Genomic DNA, 27,091 nt, shown 5'->3' with positions numbered 1-27,091 from the left:
GTATAACCTGGACCTATTTGCCAGTAACAACAAATATGCAAACCCGAATAAACCAATGAACAAACCAAGTGTCCAAACAATGTCTTCGACATAACCAAGTAATCTCCAAGTCATTCCAAGTGTCGGTGAACATAATCAAAGATCTCCAAGTGCTGATAAGTGTTGACATCAATGACAAAACCATATCAACATATCCAAAATACCAACAGTAGCATGACAATGCAACCATCTCGAAGAGCAGGCTTCTTATGAACTTGGAGCCACATGTATCAAGAGTAGACATCAAAGGCTACCGTTGAAACTTTAGACTTGAGTCATTACAGATGAGACAAGCCACCCCTCTTGAACCACAAAACCACTAGATGCATGAGTATCACAATGAAAAGTTGAGTCCTAAAACTAACTTGTGATAGTAGGGAGAACTGTTCAATGCTCGGGTTTCAGTGAGGAACATGAGTTCTTGGAAGTATTAACATCCTAGAAAGTCCTTGGAGAAAATCATATAGCACCACTAGATTTGCAACAAGTAATAGAGATGCCATCGCCACCCACCAAGACCTAATGACCTTGTAATGTTGATGGTCTAGGGCACGACCACCTACTAGGGGGAGAAGCACGAATGACAAACCTACTTTCCCTAATAACAACTCACTTGTTTTCTTTCTTGTTAGAAATAATTTGAATAGGATCTTTTTGAAGATCCACAGCAACATAGATTTTCTGCAAAAGGGAAAATGGTTTCTTTTTTCCAGAGCTTGCAAATGCTCTCCTATAGCCTTGAATTGAATGAAACTGGTATTGTCCAATAGTGTCCAAACATTGTTGAGGTGGATATCATTCAAGTTCAAAGACTCATATAAGAACACATGACTTTTGTATAAGGGATCTAGTTTAGGGAGGCCATAGACATGATGGCTAAGTGCGTTAGTTGGATGTGCCTTTTCTTCTTCAAACTTTTCTTGGACAACCATATCCATTGTTGGAGATGCTTTATTCCCCTTAACCACTTGCACCAATGAATTTTGTTTGTCAACTTGTTTTTCAATAATTGTGGTTTCTTGTAGAAGGTGCTCATGCTAATTCCTGGTTTCTTGTAGAAGTTGCTCATGCTAATTGGCTATCTCTATTTGCTTGTTTAATTTTTGAAACCACTTCATTAAGATGTTGGAGGCATGGGGAATCAGTTGGACTAGCTAGGATCTGTTTGAGTTTAGTAAGCCTTGCTAGCAAATCAGCAATAATATTATCTTTGTCCTACAATTGTACCTAGAATAGGGAAAAGAGATCCTGGATTTTAGAGTCTATCACCTGTAAATATTGGTATATTTTAGTTTGGGAGTCAACAACTTGTGATGGTGATGAGTAATACACACTTGTGTCAGGGAAGGCCCCATATGCTTAGTCATAGTTTTGAATCTAAATTTTTTTCTGCTTTGGGTTGTGTTTCTTTTCTGAGCATAAAAAAACATATAAAACTCACATTTTCATGCTCATGCAAAGTAGATCACATGTTGGAGGCTGTGCCTGAAGAATCCCTTGCTGTAGAGTTGTGCTCCATGGTCGAAAGCCTTAGTAAAGAGGGCTGCATTTATGAAATGAACAAACATGCTAGCATAGGAATTGAAGCCCTTGAACTACACCAACATTGGACAATTGCTGCCCTCACGTGTAGAGAAAACCTGATAAGAAGTATGCAGGAAAAAGAGAAAGAAGGCCTTGTGATAAAATGGAAAGATCTTCAAGAACCTTTCAAATGTCTTCAATTTCCTTCAAATGACGTTGGAGCCCCTTTGAGTGACTGTTGAATCATTTCATACACCCGCAAAGCCTCTTTGAATGCCCACAAAATCCCATGAAACATCATTAGATTCCTTTAAACACTTGTATAATCCCTTCAAATGACAATGTAATCTCTTCAAACAAAAATAAAATAAAAAGAATGACAGTACTTCATTCTTCAATTGTCTAGCATTCACCTTCTGAACCTAGATCTACAACCATCACATCATGTCCTTAACTGCGTCTAATTCCGATGCATTTGCATATAGCTGTTTTAATTTTCTATCATGCTACATGATGCTGTACCCATACAAAATTTTCATATTACATCACATTTTTAAGCTAAATCCTTTCCTTTTCGATAAGCACGAGTCAATATTAGGCTTGTCTTCCTTGACTATGTGGTTTTTGTTTCTACTTGAATGTATCTCTACAAGATTGATAAATGAAGTTTTCAAAGGAATCATCAATCAAGAGGTGAAAGCATTAATGCATGAAAATAAGAAGCCCATACCATGGAAATGGAACCAAACAAAGGAAGAAATGAGGGTTTCTTTATATGATGTATCAAGTGCACACTATATAAAGTAGAGAGCTGTGATGAACCCTTGCTCGTTCAACTCTTCAACCTGCTGTAATTTGTAGATCTTCTTTGTAATTTTTATTACTAAGATGGTCTTTCAGAAATAGACAGAAGTTGCAGAAGGGGGTTTCTTTAATTTGCAACACATTGAAATAATACATGAAATTAATCAACTAAAACAATAAACTGGAGAATTTAGAAGCATACCTGTAGGTCCTTAGCCATTTTATTGAATTAAAAGAATTCAATCAGCAACTTACAAAGTTCTGATTTTTATTCTGAAACAATTCAGATCTGCTCTTATTTAATACTAAGACGCCCAAACAGTGAAAGATGGCGCCAATAAATGAGCAAGTTGTGTGTTTGGAAAAAATAAGCCTCCAAACCACAGAAGAATTAACAACAAACAGTAAATAGGAAACCTACAACAAATCTGTCTTGTAAGAAGCCAAATTTGCCCCAATTTAATTCAATTTGACTTCTGAATGAAGCCAACCAAGTTGCAACAATTCGATTGATCTTTCACAATCTCAAAGCTACTGAATTCTAAAGAATGCACGCTCTCCAAAACAGGTCCAAACCCTAGCCGCCATAGCCAAGTGCTCAAAAGAAATGTCAAATGCTCAATATCAATGAATGAGGTTTAATTTCCATCTTGGCTGCGTAAATACCCAAAAAGTATGATTTTTGGCAATTAGGGATTTAAAAAGCATAACTTGCTTTTAGGGTTCCCAACTTAACCCTAAAAGCAAAGCCTAGCTTAGGAGATATTAATTTTTCACTTAAATAAATTTAAGTGATGCACTTTGTGATTTTATATTAATATTTCATTAAAATATTAATTGCCTGCGAAACCACTTAAAAATTCATATCTCTCTCATTATTGCTCGGAAACTAAATCTGTCAGAAGCTGGGGCCACAGTTCGCCACACCAATGAAAATAGGACCATGTCTATTTTTAGCAGTTTTTCCCCAAAAATTAGGAAATCCTCATATAATGTTAGAGATTGATGAAACGAAGACCAGAACTGAACTCAACACTGAACTAGAACAAATAGACAGACCACTCCTCAAGATACTGCATTATTGACCCCCTTATCCATACCCTGTTAGCCTACAAGGGTCCAAAAATAGGCTAACTCCTCAAACCAATGTCCCTGACTAGGATGGGGGCATTACAAGAGCATGCTTAGAGGTTAAGGGATGTGATTTCTTTATCAAGCACGTGTGACATAAAGGCTCCCATAATTTCAAAAAACTTCATTCATTCAAGCAATATCAACATGTGCACCTATGAATGGGGATATAGATTTTCCCCTTTTGAAAAGGCATGAAACATCTAAATTAGGTTTGCACTTGTAAATGGGAAGCACCAATGAGTTATCACATAGTCCACAAATACTAATGGAGGTCTGCACTTGATTAAGGAAACATATATTCAAAGTCAAAGCTTAGAGAATGCATTATGAGGTGTGCGCTGTGCATAGGAAAATCAAACAAGTTGAAACTAAACATGCAAAATCCACCTTTTATCGTCAAGGGTGCACCTATATAAGTCAAAACAAGTTTGGCTCTTCAAAAAACATGAGGACTGTACATTATTACATACGCATGCTGTTGGGTACAGTTGCCGTTGCACCAAAAGGTCAACCTGTCAATGCCTGCTACAACCCCCAGACACATAAAATCCACAGGAGGCGGTTAAGCCATGTCGGAAACCCACCGCTTGTGCTGCACAGAGACCTAGGGTGCACACCTTGCAACAATCCCCCCCTCAGTGCAAGATGGGTTTGAACTCGCGACCCAGCTCTGATACCATTTGTTGGGTACGGTTGCCATTACACCAAAAGGTCGACCTATCAATGTCTGCTACAATCACTAGACACAGAGAATCCTCGGGAGGCGGTTAAGCCATGTCACAAACCCACCGCTTGTGTTGCACAGAGACCAAGGGCGTACACCTTGCAACACATGCACCTATGAATGGGTAATATGGATTTCAAGTTTCCAAGTGAGTAAATGCCTTATTAGGTGCACACTTGTATAAGCAAGGATCAGACATGTTTTCAAAAGTCTATGTTTGTATTGTGAGTTGTGCACTTGTACGTGTAAAATGAGCATTCAAAACCAAAATCATACAAAGACAATAGCAAGTACATTTTGTGTAAATGCAAGGTCAAAGTCAAAACATGCAACTCTATTCATGGGTGTGTGCTTGATGAAAGATACTGTATTTTGATCAACAAAAGCTTGAAATCCCTGTACATGAGTGTGCACCCAAGAGTAGATGGGGTGATTTCCAAGTTAAAAGCCGTGTTTGCCTCATGCAGTGCACACTTTCATAGTGGAAGTTGGCTCTTTTTCAAAAAGGGATTCAAAAACATGCATAGAGGCACCAAATATAGCTGGCTGACCAGCAGTCGTCAATTTAAGGATTTGATATAAATAGAGGGGTGGCTAAGGGCTGAAAAAAAGGATATCTCGTGTTTAAATAAAACCTTCACCTTTCATTGTTTACCATTGTTTCATCCTCTCAGTGGCAGGGTTTTGGTAAATAGAACAGAATGTCACAAGCAGCAGAGGGGTGACTTGAAGAGAAGTCATAGTTAGTGACCTACAGCAGAGAAGATGTATTTCGTTCATACCAGCATTTGTATTCTAATTAGCCGTCTGTTGGGCATTCACATTGAGCAAGTTATCAGACATGTAACAGCAGTTTTCTTACAAATTTTTAGGGTTTCATTGAAAACCATCATGCCAGCAGTTATATCAGTGCTACAGCAGGGGTTTGGCAGCAGCGAATTTATTCTTGCATCTGCAGTGAATCTAAATTCAGCAAGTCATCAGTCACAGTACCTGGTTCTAGTGATCTTCGGTTTTGACCTTTCTTCTATTTTACATTAATTTTACATTAAAATCAGCAAAATTTCAAGGAGTAATTGGCTGGGTGTTTGTATCATCAACTAGGGTTTTGTCCACTACAAGAATTTTTTAGGGAATTCAGATTTCATAAAAAAATAACATCGTGTATTTTAACTACGTTACCCGGGGATGCGCCCCGTGTTTTTTTCAGGTGTCCCCGTCTCGGGGACAAGGAACTCCTAGGGGACATCCCCATAAAATCTGCATATTGACAATGAATTATATAAGCAATTTGACTTTGACTCTCAATTTAACACAAATTTGGCATAAGAACTTTGCTAGTTCTTATATGTTAAGGTTCTATAATGTATATATGCATGCTTTATTCATGTTTTTATATGAATATTTTAAATTTTCCTATATATTTTAATTTTCCCAATTTTATATAGCCATCCCCTAGCCGTCCCCAAAATTGGCAAAAATCACCGTCCCGGAAACGTGTACCCCCATTCCCTGCTGTCCCGGAAACTCGGGGTAACATAGTATTTTAATTGACTTCCAAATTCTTATCTAGAAACTCTAGTTATCTCCTCTTCGGAATTGAATTAGCTTATTCATCTTTCCAGTGAAGTATTCTAGCAGAAATCAGCTACATAAAGGCAAATGTGAAGAGTTTGCAGAGAGGTCAAAGGTGATTAGGGTTTTATCATACTTTCTAGTATTCTACAAGTCTAACTAAAAATAAGATATCAACATATATAACATCATCATATCGAGAGCTATTATCAAACCTTGGGTAGTTTCAGAATATCTAAGATTGCAAGTTGTGAATAGGGTTTGATGCAAGATCAACTAAATGGGTTTTTTTTGGATTTGTGGCATCAACAAGGAATTATTAGCATTTCAGAACTTGATCAGAAAAATTGCTATAGTGAGAACTAAGCAACTTAATCAGAATCGCCTACAAGGTAATTGTTAGAAAATTATTTTTTTAGCTTGTGTTAGTTTTAGTCATCCTTGTTTTTGAGATAAGCATATTTTGAGAAGCCTATTTTTAGATGACCTTGAAGTTCTATTCATAATTTGTAGTATCTTTACCGAGTCTAACTTAAGATGGTTTGAGTTTAGAATTGTTATTATTGGACTCAATTTGTAATAAAATTTGAATTGCTTGCAAGTAATCTTTTCTTGGGTAGAAGAATTGATTTAGCTTTTTAATTATTTTTCATCCAATAGTTTTGTAAACATTATAAATAAGTGCTTTGGGTACTTAGGTTAGGGGTTTAGAGTAATTCAATATCATTTAATATGAATTTAGTATGCCTTTTTTTTCTGCTCAAATTGCTATTTAAGTGGCCTTTCTTATGTGTTATTGTGCTTTTATGAGTTGAGTATCACTTGGTATTTATTGAAAGCTTTGTATTATTGTAGATGTTAAGTTGGTTGTTGTAGCTTTGAATACCTGTACTATGTTTGGCTTCTAATGCTGTGTATGTGTGTCAGGTAATTTAAATTATTTTAGTGAGGCTGCATGCTTTGTATTGTAGGTTTACTAAAAGTTGGTGTCATGTCCCCAATTTTTGCCCTTCCTTAGTAACAACATTTCTAGCAGGGTTGGTCTATTATCTGGTTCTCGTAGGCCAGCAGATCGTGGAGGGAACCAACTCAGGGGCTTAGAGAGTCATGCATGAGCCTTTCAGGTAGTTTGGTGTAGTTGACAACAATTTCCTAAAATTTAGGAGGGATCCCTATTTTTTAGGGATTGACTGGAGTGTTTTAGGGGGCATCCGGAGACCTTTGGGAACGTTTTGGAGACTTTGAGTGCATCTCCTATTTTTAGGAGGAACTCCTAGTTCATTGAAAGACATTCCGGAGGTGCACATGGCCTAAGTCACAAGGTTCGAATTCGAGTTCGACAACAATAAAATTCGAATGAAATTCGACGAGGAAAAAAAATTCGAATGAAATCCATCTTATATAAATTTAATTTTTTAAATATAAATAATAAATATTTATAATAATAAACTAAAAAAAATAATATTATATTAAATTTGAATATATTGTATGTTATAATAAATTTTAAAATATTATAATATAAATAAGTTCAAAATTTTAGTTTAAATATTATTACTATAAATATTATAAATCATAAATATATCAAATATGCAACTTTGATATATATATTTGAATAACTATATTAGATATATGTAGTAGGAAGACATCTTTTTTTTACGACCTCTAATATGATTTTAATGTTGACCTCTAATTTACGATTTTACATATCTTAAGTAGGAAGACATATCTTAATTTACGATTTTATTCAAATATATCAAGAAGACATATCTAATTCGGCAACATAAGAAAACTCTTAATACAATTTTAATTTGCAACATAGGAAAACTCTCATTACGATTTTAATTTACCTCAAACATTTAAGATATATTAGGGACGCTGAACCATAATTTTGCAAACTACGCTTCAATGCACAAAAATTTAATTCGTGCGGCTCCACCTATGCGCAGACCTGGGGCATTGCCTGAGTATGACAGCTTGCAATAATTTGTTAATCTTGACCCCCCATCCCTGCCAGAGGGATTTCTAATGTCCTGGAGCTGCCCAAATGGGGAAAACATTGAATCAAAGTGGTAAAAAACCACGTTTTTTAATTCATTTTATTGAAAAAAAAATTATGCCCTAAACCTGTTCAAATATGAGACAAATTTTAATGAAATTCTAGTCATGTTTTGAAGTTCGCCGAATTTCGAACTTCATGGTTGAAATTTGGCGAATTTTGTGACTTAGCACACAATAGAGGAGAACCATTGGGATTCAGTTTCAAGGTGATAGGTCCAGTCTCCTAATTTTTAGGCGCATCCCTAGATTTTAGGGGAAAACTACCAGTTGGCTTATGTGGCTTAGGCATTATCCACAGGCAGGTGACTTCAATCAGTTTACAATTTTGAGTTTATTTGAGCACTTGATGAATAAAATAGAAAATATTAAAATATTTCTTAAGTTGATTAAATAATAAAAAGGTGATTATATTAATCACTTATCTTATTATATTATTAAATAAAAGCTAGAACACCTTTCCTAGGCATGGCAACTTGCAGTTGGTTTAAGTGATTTTGGCCCCATTCAATGAATAATTGACCCCTCTAGCCAATCAAACTTCTAAAGGGATTGTCTTGCAAATAAAATAAAGTTATTTTATTAATAAAAAGGGCAAATGAAACCCTAATTCGAAATTAAGGTTTGGGCTGAAAATAAAAGGTGTTTGGGAGTGCATTTTGTACATGTGTGATTGGGAATTTACACTTACAGGTTATTGGAGAGCTTCAGATTTGGAGTTTTCAGAGGATTGAGGATGAAACCCCTTGATTTTGAGCAGCTTGGACGATACCCCATTGCTGGAAGTATTTGTGATTGTTAATGAGAAGTTGTAACATTGAATTGCTTGGAGTAAACAGGTTGGACGTCTCCCCAGCTTGTTCACAGATTGAGAATTAATTGTTTTATCAGCTTGGAGAGCATTTTGTTTATCAGAATTGTGGAGAATTTACAGTTGTGGATAAGAAATCTGAGGTTTATTGCAGATCAAGGAAGAGCAGCAATAATTAGCATCAAAATCATTCCCAGCTGTACCGTACTTATCCATATAGCTGACGTCACCTTGTAAGGAAGGGTTTTCTTGCATGATTTTGCAGTGCGCAGGTGCCATTATCAGCTAGTGTTCAGATTGGTCACTCCTGGAGCAGATTTTAAGCAAGTTTTAGATTCATTACATTCCCTCTAGGGCCGTACAGTACCCAGCTGTAGCTGACATCAGCTAGGGCATCATCCTGTAGCAGATTTATATCATATGGTGCTGGTAATCACTCAGATCAGAATGCAGGAGAACTCAGTGACTTGGAAAAATCAGTAATATTCACTCCTGTATTCAAATTACCTGGTACGGTTCCTAATTGTCATTTTGGTGCCAATTAATTAATTCATATGTTGTTCCAAATAGCCATTTGATGGGACTTCAGGGAGTTGGAATTATTTCAGACCTGTTAAACTTTGTAATCAGAATTGTTTCGATGATAATGGAGACATATTTGTCATAGAAATTCTGTTGTCTTTGAATGCAAAATTATAGTTTATGTACTTTTATTTGGCATTTGTGAAAATCCTCTTAAACAAGCATCAAAACCAAGCATTAAACTCAGAAATCAGAACCCAGTGACCTTGCATGACAAGTATTTGACAAAATGCCGACACACTTAAACTGAAGAAATCAGGACAGAATTGAGCTGGGATCTTTTAGTGGTATTAGAGCCAAGACCTTGCCTGCCTGTGGTATGGTAAGGGATGGTTACAAAAATGGAAGAGTGGGAAAATGAATTAGCAGCCATCAAAATTGCTAGTTGGTATAACAGGTATTAGAAGAAGAAGAACCATCTAACATTTCAAGAGTATCTAGCTCTAACGAGGAAAAGTATACCTGTGCATGAGGAAGTGACTAGAATCTTTGATGACTACTAATGTGAACCCAAGGAGAGCAAGGTTATCGAACCTTTTGATAGGTACTACACAAGGAGAAGGAAAAAAGATTGGCTTCAGCCAATCCATGTTCAAAATAAAAAACAAAATTCAGTCATGTGGGAGCCCTATGGTGGAAGAAGAGAACAAGGAGGTGTTCCATCCTACCTATGAATATATGGACCAGCAAGAATCAACCATTGCCCCTGCAAAAGGAGCACATAGAGGTCTTCATGACAACCTTGAGGTTGAAGGGAATGAATCAACTCTATGTTTAATAGGAAAAAATTCAATTTGTGCGTTGGACAGTGATGTTGTTCTCTCATATGGAAGCACTACAAAAAGGTGGTCTAGTAGTAAGTTTGATTCCACTTGTTTCATTCACATATTTGCCTTGGAGGAATACTTGATGAGATCATACGAGGCATTTTGCCTTGGTGAGCTGATTGTTGGATCTACGAGAATGCCTAAGAAGATGGTTCTATAATATGATAATGTTTGGTTTGTCATGATCATTTCACTATGGTTGTGTTTGGAGGCAAAAAGCATACAGGAAATGCAGATTTGGAATGTTTTCTTGGACTTTACATTGAGCTATGAGGACCAGCATAGAATTTGGAGAGGTCTCCACCACACATTCATTGTTGGAGAAAATCAGCCTCTTATAACAGCTGCTCCTATAAAGAAAAATGATAATGCAAGAGGTGTAGAAAATCAGTATTTTGTCCAGTTGGTGTCTGTTTTATCATCTACCAAACATTAGAATAGGATACCCGAAGGTATTCTATCCTCTCCTGAAAAATCACTACTAATTTCAAGGTCTATATGTGCGAACAAGTGACTTTAGTGGAATAGCTTCTTGGGTAGTGTATGCTGAAATTTCAAGGGGGACTTACGTTTAACAAGTTTCTTGAACTGCTGGACTTAGATGGATTTAGCAATTTTAGGCTCTTCTTTTTTCTGGATTTTCTTTGGATTTAGACTTTCAAAAGAAAGGGAAAAAGGGACAGGGTTTGAGAAGGCTAATCTAATCCTACGAACTTTGGAGACGGTATCAACTGGGTGCTCTCGAGAAACCAAACCTTGCTTCGCCACACTAGGGACAACTACACAAGCCCGGTGCAATCTTCAATGGGTTGTGCTTATGATCGAGATGTTGGGATGTACAGGGGATGGGCTCAGACTAATTTTGCACGATAGAATGGAAATCATCCATTTACCAAAAGTATGAGCGGAGATGCACCATCAATTGATACTTATCAAATCCTTATTCAAATTAACAACAATGAAAGCAAATCTAGATTAATTTTAACTAAGTGTTGAGGCAATTGAAACCATGCAAATCATTCAAATAATAGAGATTACAAAGTAGCGCACATGCAATATATTATCTGGAAATGACCTTAAGCAACAATACATCAAAAACCTCACACTCTCCAAATGAGAGGAGGCAACCTTATATAGTTTTTCAATAATAAATGAACGGCCGAGATCAAACAGTGATCAAGGGCCCAGATTGAAAGATACAAACCCTAATTAAGGTTTCTAAAATTACCCCCGACCAATGAGAAAATTACATTTGGGATACTTGTCCTTCTTGCTAAATATGAACCATCAATGAAAATAGAAGGTTGTTGCATTGTAAAGTGTGTCCTTCTAGAAGCTTTTGGATAAGTCAGGTTCATCAAACTTGGACATGCTAACTTGGAGCGATTTGATTGGTTGGAAAATGACGAGGCACCACCTCAACGTGTTGGATGTCTTCCTTGAATTCTCCAACTTGTGTCAAGAAATCGTCTAAGTATGGAAATTTGATTCCTTCTTGTCGCCATTTGATTTTGCTTGGGAGCTTGTCTTTTTTAATTCCTTCAGGAGATGAAATCCTTCAAGAAGTTGGAAGTTTATCTAACTTTTCCATATTTTCACCAAGTCTGAGAACTTTTCTTTCTTGATGCCTTGAATTTGTAGAAGAAATCCCCTTGTGAAGTTTTTCTCATACTTAGCCAAATTTTGGCCCTCTCTATACTCGGACGAACCTTGCTCGTGGTCTCATCTTCAATTCTGAATTTGGCTTGAAACTCCATTTGTGTTTTCTGTGATGATCCTGCCTTCAGTTGCCAATTTATGTTGTGTGGGAGGAGGGTAAAAGCTCTAGATAACCCCTTGCAAATATGAAATGATGGGATCAAGTTGTTTAGGCATTCGCTGTGATCATGTCCTTCTTCTCGATATCCTGACATTTGGAGAAGAATTTCTCCATGCCTTCATCATAATTGAGGAAATTGGAATTTTCTTTGTGAAACATTTCCCATACTTAGCCAAATTTTGGCTATCTTCACGCCCGGATGAACCTTGCCGGTGAACTTGTCCTCAATCTTTCGTTTGGCTTGAAACTCCAACTGCGATCTCTATGATGATCTCGCTTCTATTTCCTCCTGCGACCTGTAAAACCAAAGGAAAATAAGTTAGAAATCTATCTTGGATTAAAGAAAATTGAGGCTGCGAACGGCTAAGTGTTTGGAAAATTTCACTTCATTTTCATACTTAGCCATGAGAATGGGATTTTCACATGTAAATTCTCCAACCTTCAAGATAACTGTGATCACAATCCAACTCAAAAATTCAGGAGAGATTCAATAATTCTTCCTTATACTGGTTGTCTTTCTCCAAAAATCTGTGAAACTTTTGTCAAAAAAGTTTATCCAACTTCCAGCAATATCCAAAACTTTCTCCAGATGAACTCCAAACTGAAAGTATTTTACTATGCTCTCCTTAATATTTTTGAACTTCTTGGTGTAGAAATGAAGTTTACAACGAAGTATTTGTAAATAAAGTTAAATCCTCAATCAGAAACCCTTAAAATCTTCCAAATCATGTTTCCAATTTTAACTTCATTCTTTTGGAAAGTGTTGTCATGTTTCCAAATTCGAAGAAAATATCTTCCAAAAGTTTCCAATTTGGCTATAAGTTCAAAATATTTATTAATCTTCCAATATTCTCTTTAAAAAAACTTTCCATTTTGGATTTAAGTTCGAAATCCTTATCAATCTTCCAATATTCTCCTTTTGAAAACTTTCTATTTTGGATTTAAGTTCGAAATCTTGAAGGATTTTCATGACATCACTTGTATTTTCGTTGATTTTGTTTGACTTTTATGTGTAGGCGGACTTTTGGAGGCTTACCTTCATCTTCCTCAAACTTGGGCGTACTTTCCTTACCTCTCCAAGGCATGGCGGAGTTTGAGAAGGCTCTTCAACATCATACTTAGCATTTTGGGCGAAGTTTGAAGACTTCTCCTTCAAGCATAGCGGACTTTGGACATTCCTCTAGCTTAGTCATGGTTAAGTCAAGGCGGAGTTTGAGGGCATCTTCCCAAGACATGTCGGACTTTTGCTGGTCTTCAACCAGCATGGCGGACTCCTAGAAGCTTTCCATCATCCTTTTGGATAGGGCGGAGTTTTGATGCTACCTCCACCAAGGCGGACTTTGGTGTTACCTCTTCAACGTTTGAAGGCCTAGGGCGGAGTTTTCATAAGGCTCTTCATCATCATACTTAGCATCTACTTCCTTGGATGGAGTTTTGAAGGGTCCCTTCAACATGGAGGGCGGACTTTGAGCAAAGCTCAATCAAGGCGAATTTTTGGCTAAGGCATAGGGCAGACGTTGGAAGACACCCCCTAGGCGGACTTCTAAGACATCTCCAACATGGGCGGACTTCTAGACATCTCCAACATGGGCGGACTTCTAGACCTTTGCTCTTCAAGGCGGAGTTTAGAGGGTCTTCAACTTCACATGCCTTCCTTCTAAGGCGGACTTTTGATGAGGCTTCCACACTTTCTTTCCTCACTCCACAAGTCATAGGGCGGACTTTGGTGTTACCTTTTCCTAGAGCGGACTTTGGTGAGTCCTCTAGCTTGGTGCTAGGGTAGGGCAGACTTCTAAGGATTCTCCTCATGGGCGGACTTCTAGACCTCAACCAAGGCGGACTTTGAAGGTCTTCCTCATGCATGGCGGACTTCAACACATCTCCTCATGGGCGGACTTTAAGCACCTATCCTCGTGGCCCTCTAACCTATGGCGGAGTTTAAACTTGGCTTCTCATGGCCTAGGCAGACTTTGAACAAGGCTCCTCATGGCCTTCCCAACATGTATGGCGGAGTTTGGAAGGTGTTGGTGGCATCACACACATCGCGGAGTTTAGACTTAACTATCTCCCATGGCTTAGGGCGGAGTTTAGAACACATCCCCCCTAGGGCGGACTTTAGACCTTACCCCTAGGCACCCCACACACATGGCGGACTTTGGAGACCTCTCCTCATGACCCTCCTAGCCTATGATGGACTTTAGACATCCCTCCTCTTGGCCTAGGCAGACTTTGAAGGTTGCTCCCAACACTTAAGACCTTGGGCGGACTTCAAGCACCTCTCCTCATGGCCTATTAACCTATGGTGGACTTCAGGCTAGGCTTCTCCATCACTTGGCATGCTTGGGCAGACTTTGGGCTATACCCCTATGCACCTTACACATACATGGCGGACTTTGAAGGTGCCTCCTACATGACCTCCAAGACAGTGGCAGACTTTGGGGGGTGCTCCCACATGACCTCCCAATGCATACATGGCGGACTTTGGAGTGTTGGTCTTCATGGCCTCCCAACCTTGGTGGACTTTGGAGAGTGCTCCCACATGGCCTCCCAATGCATGGTGGATTTTGGTGAGTGCTCCCACATGGCCTCCCAATGCATGGTGGACTTTGGATAGTCTTCAACACATGGTCTCCCGCATCGTGGTGGAGTTTGAACCTGCAACAATACTTCAAAACCCTTGTTAGCCAGACTTAGAAGAATTTTTAGAGAAATTTCAAAATTTCATAGCTTAATCAAATTTAACCGGATTAACTTGAAATTTGAAATCCATGCTTAGGTGGATCGTCTGAAGCAGCAAAAAGCCTAAAATCTAGGGATTTAGCTTTTTAGGTCAAAACTTGGAGTTTTCAAGTTCCGGTCGAAGCTGGTCAGTGGTACAAGTGTAAACCCTAGGTTTGCATCCCGAAAAAGCAAAAAAGCCTAAAATCTAGGGATTTAGCTTTTTAGGTCAAATTTTGGAATTCTCGAGTTCCGGTCGAAGCTGGTCAGTGGTGCAAGTGTAAACCCTAGGTTTGCATCCCGAAAAAGCAAAAAAGGCCTAAAATCTAGGGATTTAGCTTTTTAGGTCAAAACTTGGAATTTTCGAGTTCCGGTCGAAGCTGGTTAGTGGTGCAAGTGTAAACACTAGGTTCGCATCCCGAAAAAGCAAAAAGCAGATATCCCTAAAAAATAGGGAAAACTTTTTAAAAATAGCCATACCGGGGATTGGGCTAAAAATGCCAAAAATGAAACTTCCTAAAAAATAGGAAAAAGCAAAAAAGCAAACTTTCTAAAAATAGAAAGTTGTCCAAATTCGTCCAAATCAATTGCGATCTTCGTCCTTTGGCCTTTCTAGGCACTTTGACGGTTTCCGAACTTCGAAATCACTTGGCTTGCAAAAACTAGCTTTCAATCTCTAGGACTTGAACTGTTCAAAACTGAGAAGGCTTGGCAAAAAATGAAGTGGAAGGCCATGGGACACTAACAAAAACCCTAGAAAGCAGGCTAAGAGAGGGTCCCCATTTGCAATGGGGCGATGTGTGAAAAAGGTCACAACATGTCCCAGCATTTGATGAAGCACATTTAACTTTTGTTGATGAACCTGAAATTACTTCAAAGGAGCTAGACAAAAGTTCTGATTTTCAGTATGGTGACCATAACTCTCTATTCTCACATGAGAATGAAACGAGTTTAGAATGCAAGCGATCTGATTATGGATGTCATAGCATCTTGGATGAAGACTTATTTGAGCCACTTACATTTCAAAACACTTGGGAAAAGCATGAGACTAATCAAGATTCAATGTTGTTTGATGACTACAATGCAAGAAAAGAAGAGAATCTCAAAGGTCTGATTTGGGACAGCGATATTCGTCTTCCTCATTCATATGAGATTGGCACCCTTACACATGGAAAAACTTGTGAAGAAGAGTCTATAACTGTTGGTACACAAGGAGCATGCATCGGTCATGGTGATTTGTCTGATGCATACCATTATCAGATTGATTTCAGATACCTTGGAATCGCTGTTGTAAAGCAGTTCTGGAAGTTGAAAGAAGGAAGGTTAGAAGAGGCAAAGAGAGCTAAGACTGTGGCTCAACAAGCTAGACCAATCCTCTACATATTTATGATGTTTACCATTCATTTGAGGTACATGAGCTGCTTAATTCAGCATTGCCAGTTGAGACATTTGATCATTCTCATGTTAATGATAGGGGTATGATGGATGATTCTCTTAGTGGGCCAGCCACTCAAGAGTTGTCCCTTATGAGCATGGATGGCACATATACTTCCATTATGAGGTGGTCTCATGGTTTTCTTGACAGGGCAGCGGAGAGCATGTTTGTTTGCACCAACTCTGATTACTCTAAAGGTATGGACACAAGGGAACTATTCAGTCCTAATTTTCAGATTTATAACAACAGTGATTTATTGTTCCTTTGTTATGGCATTTATGCATATAATCATGGGGACCTGAGCCATAGTAATTCTGCAGTGTTGGATACACATGACACATGCTTTGACTCTTCTTATGATGGCATATATACTTTACCTATGAGGTCGCCACCGGTTACTCTTAATGTGGCAGCATTATCCTTGCTGTGTGATGGTTTGTTTGACATCGTACTCTCCTACTTCAGCTCCTATAGAGGATTTTTCATCTTGGTTTGGAATCCGGGTATTGACATGTATAATACATTCCTCCGGTGGATTCATGGTGCATTGCTACACTTTGGGGATATTGATGTTTGTATCAGAGTAGCGCAACGGATAAGTGATGCGACATGCCTCAGATTGGTATGGGATTCGACAATTGATGTGCAGTATGCAGGTACAGGTTGCTTGAGGACAAGCAATCTTTGGGAAGGGAGGACTGTCATGTCCCCAATTTTTGCCCGCCCTTAGTAACAACATTTCTAGCAGGGTTGGTGTGTTATCTGGTTCCCGTAGGCTACAAGAGCGTGGAGGGAACCAACTCAGGGGCTTAGAGAGTCATGCATGAGCCTTTCAGGTAGTTTGGAGTAGTTGACAATAGTTTCCTAAAATTTAAGAGGGATCCCTATTTTTTAGGGATTGACTGGGAGTGGTCTAGGGGGCATCCAGAGACCTCCGGAAGCGTTTTGGAGACTTTGAGTGCATCTCCTATTTTTTAGGAGGCGCTCCCATTTTTTAGGAGGAACTTCCAGTTCATTCACAGACATTTCAGAGGTGCACATAGCAGAGGGGAACCATTGGGATTCAGTTTCAAGGTGACATGTCCGGTCTCCTTTTTAGGAGCATCCCTAGATTTTAGGGGAAAACTACCAATTGGCTTATGTGGCTCAGGCATTATCCACAGGCAGGTGACTTCAATCAGTTTACAATTTTGAGTTTATTTGAGCACTTGATGAATAAAATAGAAAATATTAAAATATTTCTTAAGTTGATTAAATAATAAAAAGGTGATTATATTAATCACTTATCATATTATATTATTAAATAAAAGCTAGAACACCTTTCCTAGGCATGGCAACTTGTAGTTGGTTTAAGTGACTTTGGCCCCATTCAATGAATAATTGACCCCTCTAGCCAATCAAACTTCTAAAGGGATTGTCTTGCAAATAAAATAAAGTTATTTTATTAATAAAAAGGGCAAATGAAACCCTAATTCGAAATTAAGGTTTGGGCTGAAAATAAAAGGTGTTTGGGAGTGCATTTTGTACATGTGTGATTGGGAATTTACACTTACAGGTTATTGGAGAGCTTCAGATTTGGAGTTTTCAGAGGATTGAGGATGAAACCCCTTGATTTTGAGCAGCTTGGACGATACCCCATTGCTGGAAGTATTTGTGATTGTTAATGAGAAGTTGTAACATTGAATTGCTTGGAGTAAACAGGTTGGACGTCTCCCCAGCTTGTTCACAGATTGAGAATTAATTGTTTTATCAGCTTGGAGAGCATTTTGTTTATCAGAATTGTGGAGAATTTACAGTTGTGGATAAGAAATCTGAGGTTTATTGCAGATCAAGGAGGAGCAGCAATAATTAGCATCAAAATCATTCCCAGCTGTACCGTACTTATCCATATAGCTGACGTCACCTTGTAAGGAAGGGTTTTCTTGCATGATTTTGCAGTGCGCAGGTGCCATTATCAGCTAGTGTTCAGATTGGTCACTCCTGGAGCAGATTTTAAGCAAGTTTTAGATTCATTACATTCCCTCTAGGGCCGTACAGTACCCAGCTGTAGCTGACATCAGCTAGGGCATCATCCTGTAGCAGATTTATATCATATGGTGCTGGTAATCACTCAGATCAGAATGCAGGAGAACTCAGTGACTTGGAAAAATCAGTAATATTCACTCCTGTATTCAAATTACCTGGTACGGTTCCTAATTGTCATTTTGGTGCCAATTAATTAATTCATATGTTGTTCCAAATAGCCATTTGATGGGACTTCAGGGAGTTGGAATTATTTCAGACCTGTTAAAATTTGTAATCAGAATTGTTTCGATGATAATGGAGACATATTTGTCATAGAAATTCTGTTGTCTTTGAATGCAAAATTATAGTTTATGTACTTTTATTTGGCATTTGTGAAAATCCTCTTAAACAAGCATCAAAACCAAGCATTAAACTCAGAAATCAGAACCCAGTGACCTTGCATGACAAGTATTTGACAAAATGCCGACACACTTAAACTGAAGAAATCAGGACAGAATTGAGTTGGGATCTTTCAGTTGGAAAGTGTGACTTTATACGTAATTTCTTGATTCAGTTTACCAAAGTGTCTGTGTTGTTGTGTTTAAAGTTAAACCTATTCAATCTTCGTGTCGTCCTCAAATGTTTTCAGCCTTAGTTTTTAGGTGGAAAGAGTGGATGTTTGATAGTTATGTAGGTTTTTTTTTGGTAAAAATAATTAAAAAATTCATGCCTTGAGTGGAAGTGTGTATTTGCCTTTTGCTGAGCCTGATAACGAGAAAGATAGGATTTAATTTTGTTTGCTAAGAGTGAACCACCAAAGAAAAGAATGTGTAGATTGTAAACAGAAATTCCATATTGTTCAGGTTAGGTTAATCTTTTTTTATAGGGAGCTTCCCATTCTAATTCAAAGCAAATCAACCACATATCTATTCTGTTTTTTTGTAGCATTGGTACGTGTGAATTAAAACACTACCACATGACAAAGCGTTGAGCTCAACACCCTAAACAATCATACGATATATTTAATTTTATTTCTCTACAATTTGTTTCTATTTATATAACATATTTATTATTGGTTTAGAAAAATATATATAAATTAGTTTATTATATACATATTAGTATATTTTGGATTGCCGTTATATATTAAAGTTATTGTCAATATGTTTTATATTTGTTTATTTCTAATATATTTATTGTTACAAACGTATAACTCTATTTTTTATTTATATCGTACAACCAAATCTAGCTGTACTGAGCCCAAGGAAACAAAAAAATCTGTGAACTGCTGAACCTGAACCCAAAATAGCAACGTAAGTTTTTTTCCTTCTTGATTTTCTTCGTGTTTAGTCTTGGTGGGGCTTTGCTCTCTGATCTCTAACCTTGATCGTATTTTAAGCTTCATAATTATGATATAATTTGTACCTCTCATTTTTTTTATAATATAAGGCTTTGATTTTTGTCAAAAAACCATATCTTTGGTGGAAACTAAACTTACAGCATACATTTTGTGATGAACAATGTTTCTCCCGACTTCATCTTGTAATGCAAATGAGGTTGAGGTTGTTGGGTTTAGTAGAAGGCTGGGCAAGTTCACCCTATAGAGTCAGTAACAATTTTCTAAAAACAGTAGAAGGGGAATACCAAAAGCGTGAATATTGCTTGCACAACCTTAGTACATGTTTCTCTTATTAATTAGTGTCAATCCTTAGTAGACCTTACTGACCTATAATTGAACTGTCTTTAAATTGCTTATATTATTGTTGATGTTTTATACTAGAGATAAATCAATTTTACAGAAAATTTGATGTTATCTTGTGATATTGAACTTTAACAAGTGATAGTTCTTCCAATGTTGTTTTAATGTTATATTGTTTGGTATTGTGTGGTTTCTCTCTTTTAATTTGAATTTGGAGTCTGTCTTCTCTTCAGGTTAAGCACATGTATTGGTATGATGTTGGGCAAGAAAATTCAGCTTGTGAATGTAGGTGTACGAGAGCACGTCTCCCACCAAGCAAGTGAGTAATTTAATTTTCATAGAGAAATGATAAAGATATTGTTCTGTAGAGTTTTGTTAATATGTAAAGGCTATGTGGAATTGATTGCGATTGACTTTTATTGAATCGACACTTCTTAAAAGCTTATATTTAAGTGTTTCTTCTAAGATTTCAGCAAGTCTGTGCCCCACTGAAGTGAAGTAGTTAAGAGATTAGGTCAAGAGATCGATAAACAATCAAGCAAAACAAGCTTTCAAAATTTAAAGATGCATATAATGTAAATATTGAAAATGTTACGTGTTGCTTTGAAGATGATTTGTCCAAAGAAGAGCAGTTTGCATACCTTTGGGCTAATTGAGGTAACCTTTTGTGCATGTGGGAACATGAAAGCATGTAGTAGTAAATTAATCTTAAACAAACTAGGTGGTTCTATTTATGCTGGGATTCATTCCAATTTGTCTCTTCAAATTTCTTTTATTTAGTGATCTATTTATTTTAAAGATCAAATGGAACTTGATTCAAGAGTCAATAATTTAAAGTGTCACATACAATTAAGGATACTTTTAAAACCGGAAGCATTCAAATTACCATTTCATGCTTGTCCATACTAGTGATTATTGACCAAAACTCATTATTTCTAAAGGGCTCATATTTAAGAACATTAATAACAGTCATTTCAATGTTTAATTTTTCTAAAAATGAGTGTACCATATGTCCCACCTGATCCTGATTTGCAATAATAATAATGAACATGTTTTGTTTATGAATTTGTTCATAGAATCTATGGTAAAAATGTTCACTTATCTTGACAAGTTTATTAAAATTGATCCATTTATTGTATGGATAATAATGCATCTCACATTGTTAGTCAGAGGTAACATTATGGTGAGTCCAAGTGCTGCTGCATAAAGAGTAATTGCAGGATACACCTGGACAGAAACCCTGGTATGCATACTGCCATAGCAAGCACAGGTATAGATACAATATGGCCCAGATATGGCCAGGGCGCCATCTCCAACTGTACTAAAACAACTTTCTTATTTTTGGCTGTGTTGGATACATGTCAATTCGGCGCTCTTCTCATTTGTGCCATATCCAAAGACACTTATGACTTAACCCAAATTGTAAAAAACCCTTTTTCATAAATAAATATAGTGGTTGGAATTGTTGTGTAGATTTTCTGTTTGATGTTTGCAGAGATTTCAGAGGCAGAGCAAAGGCATTTGTAGAGATGGTTTCCTGTATCTGAGCTCCAAAGATATAAAAGTTTCTCTTTGTAGTGAACTATGGTGCTGTTCAACCAGCGATCTGTGTTCCTGCAGAGCCCCCTAGAAATTGAATTGCAAGTTCCCAAATTATGGAACTGGATGTGGGAGAATCAAAACTAAAAATCAAAATGAACATAGCTATTTTCAGAAGCTCAAAAATCAAATAGTTTTGGGCAGCCAGAATAGGCATGCATAAGAAAAATCAAAATAATTTGGGCCAGCCAAGACCAGCTTCTGTTAAATAAAATCAAAATGTTTTGGGCAGCCTGGACCCCAGAAATGTGACGGGTATGATTTTTGTACACATCAACTCACACATTTTGCCTCCCTCTTATTCGTTGACAAGTATTTAGTTTCAATCTTGATAAATCATTTATACCTAAATGATATATTGCGAAGTAGCTGATGTGAATTTTAATGCAAAATTCATGAATCATTATTTGTTATTTATTAGATTTTTAAAATTTTTTTATTTCATGCTTTAAAAATAGATAAATTTTATTTTATTTATTTTTGATCTAATGATTATTTTCTATAATTTTTTAATTTATTAAATTAAATTAATTTTATTAGGTATAAATATATTTGTTAAATATAAATTTTTTGATTCATGAAATGTGTGGTTTCGCTCATTTCCGTTATATTAAAATATATAAAACAAAATCTAGAGATGCTTTATATATTAAAACTAAGTTGCCGGTTCCGGTTCAGGGTCGGGTTCGGGTTCGGGTTCGGGTTCGCGGGTTTCGGTCAAAATTATTTGGAAGGTTGGGTTCATCCATACAAAAACATATAAAAATAAAAATTATAGACATATATGCGGCAGCAATTAATTTCAAAATACACCACTATGCTAATAGTCAAATAACATAGTAAAGTACACCACCATATTAATAGTCAAAACTTGACTCATGATATATATTAAACTTTAAAGTTTCAGTTCAAGTAACATAGCAAATTACACCACCATATTAATGTTTTAGTTCAAAAATAATTATGTCAAGTGTCAACAATCAGCCATGACTAAATATCATTTGGTTCATCAAAAATATCATCATCCTCCATATGCTGTGGTAAATAGAAGAACCACAAATAGTGCCATTGGCAGTGGCAGTGGTACTAGCATTCTCAGTCTCATGATCACTAGGTAGCCCATGGTCATCATCAACTTCAAGTGCAGCAAGCCAGGAAACTGAATCATCCAACTCGGCATGCTTTGGATCAGTATCTAATTGCTTTGTCTCCTCTTGTTTGTAGGAATTGTCTGTGTGTGAGGAGCCACAAGTTTGCGCAAAGATCAAGTCCTCTGCCTTTTTGGAGTGTAGTCTATTGTGCTCTATTGAGTCGATGAAGGAGTATGTGCTCTAATTCTTCTCAGATGAAGATAAGCTAGCAACCTATCAGGATTTTGAAATTACAGAGTTAAAGAGTTATGAATAAAATTAAAATATAAATTATTACAATAGTAAACTCAAAAGCAAGATAGAAGATTTTTTTTTTCTAAAAATAAGAACTCACTTGCAATAAAATTTTGATGGCAAGAGGTTGTAGGTGCTGGTATGATTCTCCATTGAAGTACCACCAACTATGAGCAGCAACCCTATGCTTATTCCAAAGAGCTTCAAGACTACAATCATTTGTGCTTGCAAAACTCATGAATTCAGTCGTCACTGCAGGCCATACATCACAGTGAACGAGTCTGCAAAGGGCTGCCTTGTACCCTTGAGCAACTTCGGGATCTCTATATGGGGCAATTCTTGTGCCAGTAAGGAGTTGTTGACTATAATACTCGGGACTCAGTGCAAAGGCAAGGACATGCAATGGAGTGGTCATGGATTCTAGGTCCAGAGTCATTAACAGGGGTATTCCAGGAGATGCAACATGTGGTTATATTAGAACGAACTGGACCGAGATTCGGGGTATTCCTGTGAAGGAGCCAGTAACATGGATTCTAACCAACATGTGGTTAATCACATACTTAAAACTAATATTGTATATCCTTTGAAAGAGGTTCTAGTTCTTCTTTTACTTTATTGTAGTAACAAATTATATCATGTGTGTGAAGAGCACATTCTTGAATGGGGATTTTGTTGAGGTCTACAGAGTGCAACTTGAAGGATTTCAAATTCCTGGTAGCGATCCTCCAATTTTTCAACTACTGAAGTCTTTGTACAGTCATATGTAGGCTCCATGACCTTGGCATATCATAATTGATCAACATCTTTGAGACTTGCATTTATTCAAAGTCTTTCTGATTGAAATCTATAGGTCAAAAATGATGTGATGGCATTGCAATTCTTGTTGTCCATGTTGATGATCTTACCATCATAGATGGTGGGGCTATTACATTGATGCACATGAAATGTGATCAATGTTTTTCTTGTGACATGATTATACTAGGCCCACATTGATGTTGCTTAGATGTATATTTTTGCAACATGGCCATTTCATTTTCATGGCTTATGCCAAATATGCTATGAATCTTTTGCAACAGTTTTGCATATTTGATTGCAATCTTCCACTACACCTATGAAGGTTGAGCTGAAGATGTTAGTCTATGATGATTCATTGCTAGTCAGAGTCACTCTACAAACAATTGGTGGGTAGTCTGATATATTTTGCTTCCACATGATTGGGGCTTTGTTTTGTTGTTAGTTATCTCTCTTGGTTTGTAGCCCAACTGAAGCTTGTTCACTAGTAGGGAGTGAAACATGTGATATGTCATTGGCACTCTTGGACTTGGCATTCTCTATCAGAGTACAAATTATTCTGTGCTGATAGGATGCATAGACTCTAATTGGGCTGGTTCAATTGATAATGTGAGATCAACTACATGCTATATTTTCTCCTTGGATCAGGAGCTGTTTAATGGCAAAGTAAGATTCAACATCCTTTCTTCCATTGAAGCAGGTACAAAGTAATATTCAGTGCTAGTTGCAAAGCAATATGATTATGCCAAGTTTTGAGTGATTTGCAACTGAGATATACCAACTCCACTTTTCTATGACAATCAATGTGTCTTGAAGTTAGTGAAGTTTATCATGCTCGCACTAAACATATCGAGGTTCATCATTATTACATTTTGCAATTGATTGACATTGGTGAATTTTCTCTCCACTACCACACTTCTCGGGAATAAATTTTTTGACCTAATGACTAACCTCCTGGTGCTATTCTATGTAAAATTTGGAAAAATTAGAGTTTTCTCTGGTTTAGTCATTAAGAGGGGTATGAGATATAATATAATGTTTGGCCACACTTTGTTCCCACGGTCATAGTGCTTGCGTTAATGATGAAATGATACCACATTAGTTATGTCTTAAAAGTACAATCACCACATAACTTCCCTATGCAATATTAAATACAAGCATACACACACTGAAGTGTGTGGCATCCAATTCTCCCAAACTCCATGGGATGTCCAAATATTTTTAGGCCTGACTTCTGATTAAGGGAAGAAATACCTTAATTATTTGGATTACATTTCCTTTATTAGTCACTTAATTTGTTGTGATGTACAATGATAACAACACTAGTGATCAGAAAATCTCAATGTACATTCAACAATTCTTATTGACTTTGAAAATAAGACAAACACTCACTATGCCCTGTTGCTAAAATATGTAAACAGAGATTATTTTATGCTTCTTTTATAAACACAATCTTAACAGAGCAAGGAGGAAATATCATCACAAATTCTGTTCTATCCAGGATTAGTTTCTGTTTGTCTCATTGATTGTGGTGTAATTGACCTTTGATTGCTGTGTAAATTTAAATATTCATTTGTTTGAAAATTATCATTGTAGATTTTGGATTTTTGAACCTCGCTGTGAGAAGCATGATATTGGGGGTTGGTATGTTGAAACATTTGGACGGGACAAGAAAGGAAAGACAATCCCATTTGGGAGACACTGGCAAAGCCTAAATTACTATGATGGATCAAAGTTTATGGGAAGATCTTCTCACCAAAGCTCACGAGGGTAAGTTTCTGAGTCTCAGAAGCATTGGAACTTCTTTCACTAGTACATTTGGGCCTAATTTGGGCCTAATTTATACCCAGTTTAGCTTCGTTTTGATTTCACTCATTTGGGATAGTGCTTTGCATATGTAAGTTTGGGGGAGATACAGTCTTTTCACCTTGATCATTTTAGCTTTGTGTAAATTACTATTACGTTTCTCCACATTAAATGTTGCCTACTATGTCCTTTCCACACCATGGGAATTAAGATTTTTTGTCATTGGGAAATCTTGAGAACTGGATTTTGTTTTTGGGGACTATATTGACTATTTACATCATTTACATCTGTTATATTAGGAATGATCACCACCATTTGTTGCGAGTTATATTTCTCTTTCATTGTACCTTTTCATCACTGTGTCCAAACGTTATGCCATCATGTTCTAGATTTTGTGCAAATCTAATAAATGGAATGAAGAATTTATTTGATTGAATGCAGGAAACTTCATCCAGCAATGTACACCATGGTTCTTGCTTATAGAACACTAGACCTTGAAGCAGCCCAGGGTCAGAAGACATTAATGGGCGGCATACTCAAAACCAACATAGACCTAACATCAATGACTTCCAATCTTTTACTGTGGTGTAAACGAAAACTGCCATTCATAAAATTTTTCTGAAAATATTTGAGACCAATATTTTATTAGCCTGTTAAATATTTTATTCATTAGCACATGAGTAGGCAAAGAGTGCTGCACAAACCAAGTTTCTACCTGCAATTTCTAGTCTAATATAAAATAAACTTAGTAGATTCTTCTTCTGGATTCAAATTGTGCAGTCAGAGAAACATGAAGGAAACATTAACCCTTCAGCTTCATGATGCATAAATAGAAAGTTGGAATCCTTGACCCTTAAGTCCTTTTCATTTCAAGAATCAATCTTTTGGAGTTTTTTAATTTGTATCTCTCCTTAAAGCAGTGAATGACTAGCTTGATCCTGTAAGTTTACTTCATTTGACACATATTCATGTAACATTTCCAATACAAACAGTGGATACCCGCGACCCATATCTACTGCTACTGTGTATATGAGCACAAATGAGAAGATCATCATCTGGCTTCAATTTAGGTGCATCTCGGTGTAGATGATAGTGCTGTTGGAAGTTGTAAATAAAGCATCTCTCATAGCTAAGCCCAAGCGGAGTTTTAGGAAACATAATAATGATATTATATTGATTTCTAAAGTTTCTTTAGGCTGTGATAAAAAAGAAACATGGATCCACTGATTGAGATGAAAGAGCTATACCTTCGATTAAGGTTGTGGGATTGTATGTTGAATAAAACGTAACATGTATTTAAGTCAAGCTAATGTTGTATACTATCTTTTGAGGTTGCCAAATTCATTTGGAGTAATCAGGACAAATTGCTGTGTAATAGATAGAATATTGCATCCGATGGTCATGCTTGCTTCTTATTCTGGACAGGAATTAACTTGTAAATTGGCATTTGAATTTTGATATTTTATATTTCTATCTACATTAGCCTTCCATGCACTTTCGTATGAACATGGAAACCAAATTTTTAACGACTATTAGAATGTAATAAACACCTCAAGCACCATGGTAAATAAATTATAAGCATAACCAGTACCGTTCAAATCATTTGAAATTCACAATCCTCACTCCCTTCAAAATCGCGTTGAATACTTCATGGCTCGCACGAAGTCATTATTGTCTTCCTAAAAAAAGTAGATGCTATGATCCACATCTCATATATTAAAAAGAATAACTTGTGTTTACCTCTTTCACCACTTCGTTGGTG

The 27,091-nt window shown here is 36.9% G+C and overlaps 1 protein-coding gene across 6 annotated transcripts in view; it reads left to right on the top strand.

Annotated features, from left to right (window-relative positions):
• LOC131044500 (uncharacterized) overlaps positions 1-26,671 on the top strand; it is a 91,977-nt gene extending 65,306 nt beyond the window's left edge. For 3 of the 6 annotated variants that reach the window (XM_057977830.2, XM_057977829.2, XM_057977835.2), the window contains exons 3-5: positions 19,981-20,066; positions 25,120-25,293; positions 25,771-26,671. In XM_057977830.2, the coding sequence (XP_057833813.1) occupies positions 19,981-20,066; positions 25,120-25,293; positions 25,771-25,951 (441 nt within the window). In that variant the 3' untranslated portion in view covers positions 25,952-26,671. The other 3 variants (XR_009105680.1, XM_057977831.2, XM_057977832.2) reach the window with 3 other exon arrangements.
• The last annotated feature ends 420 nt before the right edge of the window (positions 26,672-27,091 follow it).

This window comes from Cryptomeria japonica, chromosome 9 (assembly GCF_030272615.1).
Source record: "Cryptomeria japonica chromosome 9, Sugi_1.0, whole genome shotgun sequence".
Lineage (NCBI taxonomy): Eukaryota > Viridiplantae > Streptophyta > Pinopsida > Cupressales > Cupressaceae > Cryptomeria > Cryptomeria japonica.
This window is presented reverse-complemented; position numbering and strand designations above follow the sequence as displayed.